The 14,706-nt window shown below is 43.4% G+C and overlaps 1 protein-coding gene across 2 annotated transcripts in view; it reads left to right on the top strand.

Moving 5' to 3' along the window:
* SLC35C1 (solute carrier family 35 member C1) overlaps window positions 1–11,075 on the top strand; it is a 151,405-nt gene extending 140,330 nt beyond the window's left edge. For both annotated transcript variants that reach the window (XM_069623258.1, XM_069623257.1), the window contains exon 3: window positions 9,672–11,075. In XM_069623258.1, the coding sequence (XP_069479359.1) occupies window positions 9,672–10,231 (560 nt within the window). In that variant the 3' untranslated portion in view covers window positions 10,232–11,075. The remainder of the gene's footprint in view (window positions 1–9,671) is intronic.
* Window positions 11,076–14,706: the final 3,631 nt, after the last annotated feature.

The following is a 14,706-nucleotide window of genomic DNA, read 5'->3' as shown; positions in this document are numbered from 1 at the left end:
TAAACTCCGCCAAGATCTTTTCCTGGAGTGTTTCTTCCACATCAAAACTGCCCCCATCCACCCTACTCGATCTGCGCAGATGAAATCTCACATGCTCCCTCCTGACTCAGTGGGTATTGTGACAGAGCAAGGAGGGAGTTATCAATCTTCTCCAAATCCTGGGGAATTGGAGTGGGGGGGCTGTACAAATCCTGCACGCCCACCAATTACCCTGGGTGAAACACATAAATCAACTCCTCCCAAATCTCTCGGGCTGGTTTCAGGCACACCCGATTCAATCAAAAGTATATACCACTCACTTTCCGCGGCTCCCAAAATTGCTGTGTCCGTTCGAGTAAGAGGCGAAGGGGGGGGGGGGGCGGCAAAGGCATAGCCTGGGCCATTCTCATGGTTCCTCTCACTAGTGTAAATACAAGCGGGGCAGATAAAATATCCTCATACAGACGTGACCCAGATTGGGTTTCCCGCCTTGTTTTAGGCCCAGTGCGGCTCTACGTATTTTTTGTAGACATTACACCAAAACAAATCCTTGCTAGGTTTAGGCAAGCTATCAAAAGGCCCTTTAGACAGGGGGCGAAAAAAAACAAGTCCTTATAGGAATACCCGGAAGCTTCTTGACGGCCTTCTTGACAACCTTCTTGACAGGCACTTGGCAAGGCACTGCGCAGGGGCGCGTGCTCTGGCCTTTTATGCTTCAGCTGACCCAAATATGGGGCAGAGCCAGCAACAACCTACCGAACAGAGGGAAAAAACATATATTAAATCAATTTTCTGTCCTATTCTTAATCCAAACCAAAGTCCACAAAAGTTACACCGAAAAAAAGTCTTCCGTGAGACTAAACCAATGTCAAATATTAGCAGACTTAAGTTCAATGTATAAAGCAAATGTTCAGAGTCCAAAATCCTTTGCAAATGCACCAAAATCGCGTGAAAGAACCTCAGAAAGCTGCGATTTGCAAAAGGTGGTTCACAGGGTGTTGCAAGAAAATACAAAGCTTCTTGCAGGCTTCTTGACAGGCACTTGGCAAGGCACTTTGCAGGGGCGTGTGCCGTGGCCTTTTTTGCTTCAGCTGACCCAAAAAGGGGGCGGAGCCAGCAACCAAAATTTGCGGGACAAGGACCTCGGAATGCCACGATTTGCAGAAGGTGGCTCGCAGGGTGTTGCAAGAAAACACAACGCTTCTTGCAGGCTTCCTGACGGGCACTTCTCAGGGGCGCAACTGTGCAATACTGGTTTGCTTTCACTGGAAGGCATTATTTGTTACAAAATATCAATTGCAACTTAGTTTTCCATCTTATTAATTTTACAATCCTAAAATGCTAGGAAACTAAATACGCACAGTGCTTCAGTTTGCTCCATGTGTAGCAACAGAGCAGAAGCTGAATGGAAAGAAATCATTCATTTTATCACAGTGTGTAGTTTCTTGTTTTGAAAGGCTTCAAAGAAATACATTCTGTTTCCATGGCTTGCAATGACATCAAAAGAAGCCTTCTGGGTTCTGTCAAATAACCTGACCGTTGCTCTGCCCCTGCTCCAAACCTGTGTGTAAATGTACACAGGAAAATAATAATGCTGTCGTATTAAAAGATTTTGATGTATAAAAAGGCCTGGTACGTACCTTATCTGGAGGCCTGAATGTAGTTATGCAATGGATGCACTGTGGCACAATTGGATTGGTGAGGAAATTAAACTAGTGATTCACCTTACCCGGTTGATCAGTCTGTTTTGTGAGAAAGGTAGCATGCACAGGGCTTGAGCATCAGGCAAGCCGGGGATACCCTTTGTCTCTGCTTGCTGCTTAGTCAAGGCTGCCCCGGTTTTTTTCAGAGGGAGTGTGTAATGTGACTGCTTGAACAGCCATTCAGGGCTGTGAAGGGCAGGCTAGTGCAGGCAAAGAGCCACGCAATGGATAAGGAACAAAAGCATAGTTTGTGCTACCAAGCATTGATTAGAAAACGATTCACAGTTGCAGGGCCTGGAAGCTAAGCACTCATCCTAGGTTGGAGAGAGTCTCTGGAAACCTTACACTAGTGATACAGATGTTGGGCGAGGGGCCTGGTTCCTGTGTTGGGTACCAGATCATTTGTCTGAACCCCCAATGGGGCATGGGAGGGCAGGCCTGAGGCACGGTGAGGGTGGACTGAAGTAGGGGCCGGGGGTGCTAGTGTCGGGAATGTGTTGGGGGTATGGGGTGGGATGGGGAAGAAGGTCAGAGAGGGAAGAAAAAGCATGACATCATGCTACCAAGCTTGAAATATTGCAGGCCAGACACAGGCTTGACGATTCCTTACTTTGAGACTGATGACAACCTGTCCACATGCGCTGCCATGGCAAATTCCATTGCCACTGCTTCTATCCAGAGGCCACCACCTCACTATTACCAACCATACCAAAAAAGCAGCTCCATTGCCTATTCAATCTGACCTCTTGGCCACAGCCCACTCACATTCCTATCCAGCCACATCTGCTTCACTCCGAGCTTGGCCCTACACAGTCGCTTTCATCCTTCTCTGGTAGCGTTTAACCGTGCCTTATTTCAACCCTACCAAACTTTGCTATATCGTTTCAACTCACTGAGACCTGCCTCCTGTCCTCCAGGATACAAACACTATCACCTTTGGTATCCTCTGCTGCATATCTGCCATCAAGCATGCTCACAACATATCTCTTAATCTACAATAAAGTTCAACATACCAATCCTTCGTCCGACTGAGACCTGATTTCTAATAACTACAAAACCTCTATATGTAGAATGGGACACAAGCATTGTAAGATCATTGTTAACAACTTCTGCACAACACCATTGTTTTTTTTCTTTACAACCACAATAGGTCTCTCACTCCTTCGTAACCACAGTAACCTTATTATAGTTACTGCAAATCGCTGTCTTGGTTGCAGTCCCTTCTTCCCTGCACTACTCGCCAATATCAAGTTAATACCAAAAGAATGCTCTTAATGGGTGGCATATCATCCAACTTGAATGCCCAGCAACAATCCTGGTTTGGCCCCCATTCCCAGAGAAGAAAATAGGATAATGCCAATATTAGGGAGATTTATCATTTGTATGCTTTATCCCCTCTTCTAGTGAAACCCCCCTCCCACGGGGACTTTTTGCTGGCCTTCTGGACCTTTTACTTTCTATCCTGAATGAGGGGAGCGTTTTTCCCCCTCATTCATTCTTATTTGCTCTGACTTTTGGAAGTCTGTTCTCTGTATTTTACTTTTACTATGGAGTCTGCTTTCCCCCATATCTCTTTAAAGTCATCTGTGTTTAACCTTTGTAGCACTGTATGTGCAGTTTGGCTTTGAGATTCTTTCTTTGTCCCTACTAACTACCGTTCTGAAGGATAGAGGGATAGTTGGTATCTTTCCTAGAACCTCACCATATGGGAGATTCACACACCACCTTATGTGGAGTGCTAAGGAAATACCTATTATTTCCCTTGTCTCTGCTCATGTGACTTTTTCTTGTAGTCACATAAACAACCATCTAGTTATGGCTAGTGGCAGTGGATGTGTTGTACCAATTATTGTGTTCTTTCCTACCTCATACTGTATTCACAGTCTCGGTTATGCCCAATAGGATCACCAATGTTCTAACATTGTGGCTCCTTTCTTTTTTCGCTATTTCTATCGTGGTTGTTCTTTGTTAGCTCTGTCATTCTGGGAGGGGGAAGCTCTGTGTGTGTGTGTTTTGCCTTTGGCGGGAACCCTTGGGTGGCCCCGCCTAGGCTCCTGTGTGTCTGGGCAGGCAGGAAGTGGGGGAGGAGTTATTCACTCCCATGCCCTTTGTCTACCAGAGTACCTGAATGGAACCAGTTCCCGCTGGGGGCCGGCTGTCCTGATTGAACAGCCACCTGCTCCTTTCTGTAAAATGCTGAGAGAATTTGCTGAGGAGTGTGTGGAAAAAACAAATAAAAAGTGAGGTTCCTGAGGTGAAATGCAAGTCGACCACTGCAACAGAAGAACCGAAGCTGAAGACGACCAGAAACACCTGCAGACCCTTCCAATAACCATGAAGCATTCGCTGCTGTCCTGACCCCATTTTCTAATCAACATAGGAGCTCCGAAGAGGACGACTCCTTCCCTTTGGCTGGTTGGACCAACCAGCCCTGAGATGAACTACAAATTGAGCCATCTCCTGAGGTGCTGTGCCTTTCCAGAGCTGCAGACCGCGAATACCAGGAGACCTCTAGCCCATTTGCAGTGCAATGGCGTTGCAAGGCCGAATCTGTCCAGAACTTTGGTGAGCTCCAGTTGGACCGCCAGAGGCACGATCTGACTCATCTAAGTCCCTTCACCATCGTGCAGGACTTCAGAAGCGAAGATCGGCCGGGCGAATACCGTCCTTTGTTGGTGCTGAGAAAAAGGCACCCAAACCGCTGACCGACCAAGGAGACCGAAGAAATCTGTGCCAAGGATCCTCTGTCGAGACTCCTTCTGAGACATCCCATTCAAAGTCCTTCCTTTCGTCACCAGACTGAGGAATCAGAAGACCGGGTCTGTTGCTGCTCCACAAAGGAGAATCCAGCTATGTTTAATTTCTTAAAACCTAAGGTGCTGTGGGGTGAAAGGTATAACTTGCCTTAAACCAAGAAATCGCTCCAGAGTGACTGGAATGTGTGAAGAGGTGTTCAGGGCGTCCACTCTAACTCCGAACCAAGCTAGCCAGCTTGTGCCTCCTTAGGGAGTCCTTTTGCAGGCGCCTCCTAAATTGTGTTATATTCAAGTAATCTTATCGGAGAGACTGAAAGTATCCTGTGGAACCTTGGTTATTCTGCTACTTCGTAAGCCTTTGCCTCCACTACTATACTGACTTTTTTGTATAGTTAGGGATTGGATGTTAAAGGCATTGGAAGCTAGGAAAAGTGTCTCTAGAACATTAGGCTCTGCTGCTGTGTGTATAACCAAACTTTTTCCTTCCTAAAGACTTTATTGTATGTGGTTTTGCTAACTAAATACAATTACTGTATATCTGTGAAGTAACACGAGTGCGCAGTAGTACAGATAATACAGTAGAACTGTCCTTGGTGTCAAACTTTGTAACAATTGTAAGCACGAGCAACTACCATTGAAGTAATCCCCTTTAAAACGTATTAAGAATTCCAATGTGTGTTGGTTATTGAAATAAGTATTTAACTGCCTTTCTTGTGTAAATAATAATAAATGTGATCTTAGGTGATGCATTATGTTTTGTAATCATGGGGATATGATATATGATATGATAAGTCATTTATAACGCGCCTGCACACAAGTGTTTCTAGGCGCAACAAGACCAGGAAAACAATCTTGCTAGGCCTTGTGTCATTCAGATCGGGCAAGTGCGACAACGCAAAGTGCAGGGGGAAGGGAGAAGAGGGAAAGTGCTAGGGCGAGGTATGGGGGCGTGCAATCAGGGCAGCATTGCACTGAGTAAGTGCTAGAGAAAGAAAAAGGGCGAAAAGCCTTCTTTTTTGTTAAAGGGGGGCCTGGTACTGAAAGGCAACGTACACTGAGAAGCAAGAGAAAAGGAGAAACCAGGCTACCTCTCTTTTAGGCGTGGAGAAGGTGGGAGGACCTATTCAAAAGGAACTAGTGAGTTATTTGAACTAGTGATACAGAATCACACTCTGGATTAAACATCTAAAACAAAATTTAATAGAAGATACATGTTATAAACATTGATCAGAGAGGAAACAAAAAACAAGGGCATTGCAATGGTTGCCCAATTGGACATGAGTCTTAACATTGGCAAAACGACTTTTGCATAAAAAGAATTGGTTTATGTGCAGTGATCAATATGCAACACATTTTCACTGTTGACACTGATTTGGTGTTTCTGGTTCCTAACTAAATTGAAAGATTTAAAACCATTGATTAAACAAGCCAGCAAGTGGTTTTATGTGGCACTTGTAAAGTGAAAATAGTTTAGACTATCTCTCTGACAAACACATCAACCGTACCCAAATAATCATTTAGGAAAAGAGGGCATTCTTAGATGCCCTCAACTAAACACCTGAAGTGATCAGAATTTAGAAAGAGTTTAAATTCCCCTCAAAGCCATTCCAAACTGTCCCATCCGTATAACTGGGTATCGACCTTTCTGCTGCTCTTCCAAGACCATTCAGATTCATATTTTGCCTCAGAATCGTACACCCCTTCCTCCTATTCCCAGCAAGTCCCACGTCTTGTAACTTCACCAATTTCTCATTTACCTCCTTGGAGGAGATATACTGCCTAAGTAGGAAACTCTTTCACCAGTCCACGCCTCCCTTGCCCCGCTCCCATCTGAAGACTCCATGACCACTTTCTCTGGGCTATCTAACTCAGCTATGCATATCTCACCAGTGGTATAGTGACCTCTTCGTACAAATGTTCTTGATTCCCCCCTACTCAAGAAAAAAACATTTAGTTCCTTGGTAAGATACTCAAAATGATTGTTTCCTTGCAACACATAGCTCACTGGGAGAATCATAACTTAATCTACGAAAATCATGTGGGCTTTCTGAAAACGTATTTTCAGGAAGTCTGCTGGCAACAACTGTCTTGGAGTTCACTTCTGGCGTTATTCTCAAACTTTAGAACCGACATGGCAGTATTGCTGTGATCGGGTGTAACTGCTCAGGTTCCTGCCATCGTGGTGCTATTAGACAGTAGTCATGCATCAAATAACATAGAGACTGTAATGAGCTCCCTTCTCTAGGACAACTGGTCCACCCTCTCCACCGTGATCACAGTGCAGCAAGGCCAGTAAACGCAGGTCCTTAATGGGTCCGAATGCAGCAAGCCATGTGAATCTCCTACAAAGATCCATTAAACGACTTTTCTTTTCTCCAAGATGAAAGTGTTTTCCCAACCCAAAGTAAGTGTTATCCAGGTTGGAAATCACAAACTTGGCCCTCATATGCATGTGGAGGGGTAAAATACAGACCCTCGCTCGAGATCGTATGCAATGTGCCACTAGAGAAAATATACTTAAGCAGGGCTCAAAATGTGCACCCACCATTACAAATCAGCAAGTGGGACTTAGGCGCATCCTAGCCTTTTGTAATAAATGTAGATGTATTGAATTTAGATGATATTTTGAGGGTAGCCAATGTATTGAATTTAGCTGGGCATGATGCAACTGTCCACAAATCCACTAACAACTCTCCCTAAAACACAGAACAAAATACGCCATACCTTTACCGCAGCAAAACATAAAAATACCACAAACTACAACAATTTGCACACAACACTGAACAAGAAACGAATCCAGCCACAACAAATCTCCACACACTCAGTTGCACACCAAGCACTGCATAACGACTACCAACTAAAAATAAACCAGCACTCGGTGGCCGTTTTTTCGGAATTGGAGCTACCAACAGCACATCAAAGCTCTTTTGCGCTTTTCTCTCTCAATCCCACTAACACATCCTTCCCAGCCCTTCTTCCTTTTCAGATCCTCTAGGATGCCAGGAGACTACAAAAATGACAGCCATGAGCAGTATAAGCCCCAATAACACACCATTTGTCTATATGTATATAACATCTCTGTACTACTTTGTTGAAATGTATATAATATCATTGTACCCTATTGTCACTTTGTACACACTGTAACCAAGCTTCGCAAATTCTTGTAACGGCTGCGCCCTGATACCTTCGGGTATGCTCGTGCATTATAAATAATAAAACAAACAATTAATGGTGTGCTGTGTTTATGTGTGTAACTGATGGGCAAGTTACTTTTTATGACTGACTAGTAGCGTGCAACTTGAAATGTCTACCCTGGTATATTGTAATTGTTCATGTATAAAGGGCTTATACACAAGTGAAGTGCTTCATTGACTATAAGTATATATACTTCAGTTCTATCGGAATTAAACTACAGATTGTCCATAGTGATTTCATGTAATGACCGATAAGAGAATACCCATTTGAGAATTACGCCTTCTAAAGTGGTTCTCATGTGGTCATTAATGTAGCAGAGCCCATGTTTATTAAAGACGCATTGTAAACATGCACAAATATATAGATGCGTGCAGTTGACTACACTCATGTTCCTAAATTGAGGCTCCCTGTCCGCCCAAAAGGTTTGATGATGGAGGCACTTTATAATCCTGCCTTTGGTGGGAAGCCAGAGCTGGACTGGGTTATTAAACGAACTTCGAAGGGCTAAGACATAACCTGGTGCCTGTGCATGGAAGCAGGCGTTGCCATTTTCCATGAAAAAAAAAGGGTTACATATACTCCTTGTATGGGAACTTCTTCATTTAGCTCTGGCTCTCCATTTATTTGCACCTTCAAACATCAAACGGGTGTCGCCCACCCACAACAGCAACTGATCTTCTACTCCTTTCTAGCACATTTTCAAAGTTGTTAGTCAACATTAGCCAAGGTTTGAAATCACTGCATTGCTAGAGTTTGCAATACCTTGATTATACTGTTGTGGATCTTGCTTGTTTAGACCTATAATTTAGATTATACAATGGCGCAAAAAGGGGAACTAATGAATATTTTCATAGTTGATCTGCAGTTTTTTTTGAGCTAAGAAACTCATGGTGATTTAATAATGATTCTTGATCACAGTGGGCCTCATTAAGATCCAGGCGCTAATGGGTTAACAGCGCCGTAAAAGGCTGCGGCGCTGTTAACCTATTAGCGCCTAATTACGAAATCCCTTTGCGGGACCCGACCTTAACGACTGGTGTAGACCAGCCGTTAAAGTAGGGACCCGCAAAGGGACCTTGGTGCTAATTACGGTGCCGCAATTTGCGGCACCGTACTTAGCACCTTCCCCATTCCCATTGAGCCCTATGGGGCAAAAATGGGAATGGGGAAGGGCCAAAGAGGAATTACCGCCCGCCAACCTTGTAATGGGGTGGTAATTCCCCCCTTTCTCCATGGCGGAGTCGGTAACTTACCGGCATGGACCATGGTGCTAATAGCACCATGGTCTTCTGCCAGGGTCGTAATGAGGCCCAGTATCTTTTACCAGCTGCAAAATAGTCCAATCACTTCAAGATTTCACAGACAACATAATCTGATAATGTTGCCACATTACTCTGTCTTCTGGATGTTCTAGCTGGTGAGCCCCCTGTAAGGGACAGTTTAGCTGATACATCACTTTACTGCCTGTTTATCTGGCCAGGTGGGCGTATTTTGTGGGTTCGAGATTTCGTTTGGTAAATTAGACCGCAGCTCCACATGCTGGGTCACATCTAGGGAAATGTGTAGTAGTAACTAACTGGCTGTTCACGCAGTTTTATTGCTCAAAAAGATTATTAGCAAGAAAGTAGCCCTGGATTCCCTCAGTCTTTTTCTGTGTCTTTTTGATGAAACGGCTGAGGAAAGCCAGTGGACTGATTTCAGATTTCTCATATTGGTATGATTACATGTCTGACAAGAGGGCTAATCCACATGTACCACTAGTTTACTGAACATTTATGGTTTCTTTAATGACTTTCTTAACCTTTTGCCACAGTTCCAGGCTTAATGTAATTAGCCACAACTCTTCACATGTTTTCATTTTGAGTCATTTCTTTCACTTATTTCGATACAGAAGGAGATGGATTTATCATCCATTCCCGTTGCTCTTTGAGCATTAGGGTCAGCAATGTAGTGAGAGAGGTACTTCTAATATTGAAGGAGAAATGGTGTGAACGTGACTGGTATTAAAACCATGTCCTGTTGTTCTTCATCTCTGCAGGTGGTTTCTGGCTGGGCATAGACCAAGAGGATGCAGAAGGCACCCTTTCCTGGCTTGGCATCGGATTTGGTGTATTGGCGAGCTTATGCGTCTCCCTCAATGCTATCTACACTAAGAAGGTCCTGCCGGTGGTGGATGACAGCGTGTGGCGTTTGACCTACTACAACAACCTGAATGCCTGCTTCCTCTTTCTGCCTCTGCTGCTACTGTTTGGAGAGCCCAGTACATTGTACCACTTTGACAAGCTAGCCGATGTGTACTTCTGGGGCATGATGACGCTGAGTGGCTTCATGGGGTTTGCCATTGGCTATGTGACGGGACTCCAGATTAAAGTCACCAGCCCCTTGACTCACAACATCTCTGGGACAGCCAAGGCCTGTGCACAGACTGTGCTGGCTGTTTTCCATTATGAGGAGACCAAGAGCTTCCTTTGGTGGACTAGTAACATGATGGTACTTGGGGGCTCCTTCTTCTACACCTGGGTAAAGGGGCTTGAGATGAAGAAGGCTCAGGATGAACCCAGTGTGAAGAGTGTCTCCAAGAGTGACTCAGGCGTTTGAACTGCTTCCTCCCCTGTTAAGGAGAGGACACTAGGTAGAGGTGTTCATCTAGGTTTCTATGCAGAACTAGCCACTGAAGTCTCTTAACTAAAGTGTTCTAAACAGGACACGCCCAAAGGTGGTGTGCTGAAGGCCAAACTGCAATGTCTGGTGTTTTCGGTGGCATGTGTGTTGCCACATGGCCTGTAGAATGCTTCTGTCTGTCGAATATGATTTTGCCATTCTTCCAAGGTTTTAATTCAAGCATCTGCGGAGTGGCTTCATAATCATGTAACCCTCTCTGTCATCCATACTTGTAACAAAGGGGAACAATTTCTCAAATGTTGGTTTCTGTTTATTTTTATCGAGCTTTATACTATTTCAGTAACTGTTTTTTCTTGTCAACAGAGCATGTTATGTCCTTGCATAGTCTGAACGCTACCTTGCCCATTGGCCAATGTCTGGAAGTCTCTGTGCACTGCTATGTCACCTGTTACTCGTAGCCCGTTACTCAGTATTCACATGTTTCTTGGTGAATGTAAATGAAATCATGCCTGCAAATCGGGATCAAAGAAGGAATGTATTGACTGCAGAGTTGCTTACGGCAAAGGTTAACTGGTTGGCACTATAGCTTTCTAAGCTAGATGCTGCAGCTTCTATTTCACTTGGGGACACATTTTGTTCGTCAACGTATAAACAGCAGTGTCTTGAAGTGAAATTTGATGAAGATGTTTTTCCATTCAGGCTTTTGTATCTTCTGTACTTCATATTTGCATATAATATAATTCTTAACTATTAATTCAGCCCTCAGGGAAGCTTATTTATACGTTTGAATAAGGTGCATTAAATCTACAACCGGAACTGAGCAGCTGTGCGAATATACCATTGGTTCTGTTTAAAGTGTTCCTTAGTGATACTGGCTGGTGTGTATGTTTTTATCCTGCAAGCTGATCCTCGTTTCATTGATGTGCAGGTAGTGATGCCAGCAGCTTCCTATACTACAGCTGGATTACTGTGAAGATTTTGCCGCTTGTTTTTTCCGAGTTCGGATGATGGGTGTTCACTGTGCCCCAACTTACCTCTAAACACATCCTAATTGTAAACCATGTCGCCTCGTTGCAAAGATCCTCAAGACCCACCCTGTCCACAACTCTGCATGTGTTGCACAGCTTTACCCTTCTGTTTATTAGATCATGCACTGTTCACCAGGCCCCACTCCTTGACTAGACTTAACCCCATTCATTCGACCACATCAATTGCAGACCACATCTGGTACATATATCAAATCCCATTCACCAAGTCGGACGCTGTTCACAAAATTCCCTTTTCCAGGCTGCACACCACTCACTCGATCACAGCCGATCCAGGATAACAGTGACACAAGACACTTTAATCGTGTGAAAAGAGACCACATTTACAAAACCGCACCAGCCCCACAAGGCTGCACACCAGTAAGGCCCTCTTTCACCAACCAATATCTTGATCACAATGCCATGGCACACTCCTCCGGGATACACGCTCTTCAGTGGGCTTAACCCACTCCGGGCTCCGCTATGTCCACCAGCCTGCAAACACATTTTACTCTATGCCCTCTTTACCACGTTCTGCCCTTTCCACCACACTGCCGTGCATTCACAAGCAAACCCCTCTCCAGGCTGTATCCACTAGTTCACCCCACCCCTTTTGTACAAAGTTGCAGGGAAAAGGTGTGGCTGCCAAATAAACTAAGCCTAGACATGCATTTGGTGTGCTACTAAACCTAGACATACATTTGGTGTCCTACCCACGGTATATTGTCGGTGTCTATCTTTCATAGTCACAATGGTTACTGCTTCAGAAGAGGGAAATGTGGAACAATGTTTTAAGTGGGGAGGTCGGTACTCATGTTGTCATGTGTCTCTAGACGGTATGGGTTCCTTTCGATTTCTGCAAAGTGATAGAACCCTGTCTAGTGCTGCATGTGTAGTTTATACCAAAGCACTACTGTTGGTAATGAAATATACCTGACTAGAAAAATTGGTTAAAACGTTGACAAAAAGTGCACAAATATTTGAACACAACTAAAAAGGTGTCTAACAAACCATTGTAGAACTGTTTCGGTGTATCACCCGCCTTAAGTACTCCTTGATGCTATTGCAAAATGTGCGTCCCCCACTTCTAAACCTGAATTTCTTTTTATTTTACCTCTTCCCATGACTGGTTATCCATACTACTTGCCAGTGACAGCTTAAGCTCCTTTATCCCTGCTGCTAAACTTCTCAGATTCGTTGTTGGCTTCTGAAAATGTTTATTCCCATATCCAGAAAGTCCCAATCACATCTGTTTCATCACCAGCAACTCAAGTTGAACTCCATATGCAAACATCTGAATTTTTTACAGATTCCCATTGTTGTCGCTTTCAGACTCGAATGTAGACAGATTTGGCATACCATTTTGTATGTCACGTTCCTCATTTCAATGACATCCTTCATTTTGTTGTCTACCATAACCTTATAGCCCCACGTTTGGTTATCGCCCATTGTTTGAACACTTTAAAAGCTCTTTAAGTTATGATGCCCTGTCCTCAAAGCCTTACAAATGCTTTTGTAGCCCCCACTCCCCTGACCTCTGTATTTAGGTACCATTATAGGAGTTGGAAGTGATCTGTCTGGTGAATCCCTGAGAATGGTAAGTGACTTTGTATTTTTTTTTTTTAAATGCTCACGTGGAGAATCGCCTTGCTTTGTGGTGTACATGAGCAGTAGACAGACCGCTGACACCGAGGGGGCATTCATCTGCCTTCACCCTGTGAGAATGGTCTTTGCAGCATATCTTTATCGAATGCCAACTCTGGCCTTTGAGTGCACCACAGCAAACTCCAGGAAATAACTAATTTATTGATATACATATAGACTCGAACATATTCACGCAGTCGCGTTCCACAAGTGTAATTTTTTTATTTTTTTATTTATTTGTTTGTTTTTTGTGTGTATTTAGTTATAAAACTTTTACACTCATCTCTATATATATATATATATATATATACTGTACAACTAATCATGAGCAACGATAAAATACACATTCATTATAAATACACTAGATACATGTTCACCCTAAAGTCACAGATAAAAAACATACAGTATAACACAAAAAAACTACATTACTTAAATTCTTAAATTCTCCAACATATCACATAAAATCCCCATTTAATGAAACAATGGGAAAATTCATTATTTATCCAAACATCTAATTAATAATAGTAATACTAATAGACCATCATACAAGAGACAGAAAATCAGGGCAAGAAACAGCATCAAGCATCATAGCATCCAACAGATGATTCAAGATCTGCTAAAAATGTGTCATCCTCTTCAAATTTCCACAAGTGTTTGTTCACATTCTTCCAGACCTGAGTAATGGCAATGGTAAGTTATAGCCAGCAAGGCACCTCAGCCAAAAACGTTCACTGTTGATGTTGTCAAGGTTAACCACACATTTGGCAAAATACATTTCATACACAGATCTCATCATTGAGCAACTAGTCAAGACATGTCTAGCTGATTCGATGGAATTCCTGTCGAGACATAGCCTACAGGTCCTCTTCTCAACAAGAATCCCAGCCCACGACCCATTAATCTCAAGAATATCCAATCAATTGAATTGTATGTTCAGGAATATTCTCTGTGTGACAGGTGAGGGCAAGAGCCTCAGATACATTTGGAGCCGTTTGTATTCAAACGGCATCAGTGAGAAGGAGGCCCATGATCTCATACTTGCCACCTTCTCATGGCTCATTACCTAATCACATTTTTCTAAGCACATTTTGAGGGATTTAAGCATAACGCCTTCACCATACTCCCAACATGGAGTCCAACCTATTTTCTCAAAAAATTGAAGGGTTCTGTCCTTAAATGTATTCAGGACCCCAGTTTTCCCACCCTCCAAAAAGACTTGAAGAATAAACGGGAGGGAATCAGGGCGAGCAAATTAAATTTTTATACATAGCATCGCCCTATTAAATTCAATATGAGCGGATAAGGAAATCAAGCCCAACTATAGGCGGACTGCCTGAATAGGTGTATAATTGAAGAGCCCCAATATTCTTCTCCAAATTATACCTTCCATCATGTCAGCCCACACAGACCAGTCTGAATATGTTGTTTCAAGAGCATAGAGAAAGTCAGCGGAATGTTTCTGTTTGTAAATGTTGAGGATGCCCAAAAGACTATAACCTGCAGTTCGTTTGGAAAACGCCATTACCGCAGTTATAGTAGACAGTATCTTTGCTCTTTTATTCTGTTGCACCCTTTCATTCACTCTTGTCATGCCAGAACAAATTTCATGTTGCAGGTATTTGTACCAGGTAACCTTTTTTATATCCCCCAGTGGGCATAAGGTTACAGATTTTTTTCCAACATTTACTGCCAACTGCCATAAATTGGGTTTTTCCCAGATTTATTTTCAAACCATTGGTGTAAGTAAACGCACAGACAGCCTTGGTGCTATGACCGATGCCA

This window comes from Ambystoma mexicanum, chromosome 11, assembly GCF_040938575.1.
Source record: "Ambystoma mexicanum isolate Mex_15411 chromosome 11, UKY_AmexF1_1, whole genome shotgun sequence".
In the NCBI taxonomy this organism is placed as follows: Eukaryota; Metazoa; Chordata; class Amphibia; order Caudata; family Ambystomatidae; genus Ambystoma; species Ambystoma mexicanum.
This window is presented reverse-complemented; position numbering and strand designations above follow the sequence as displayed.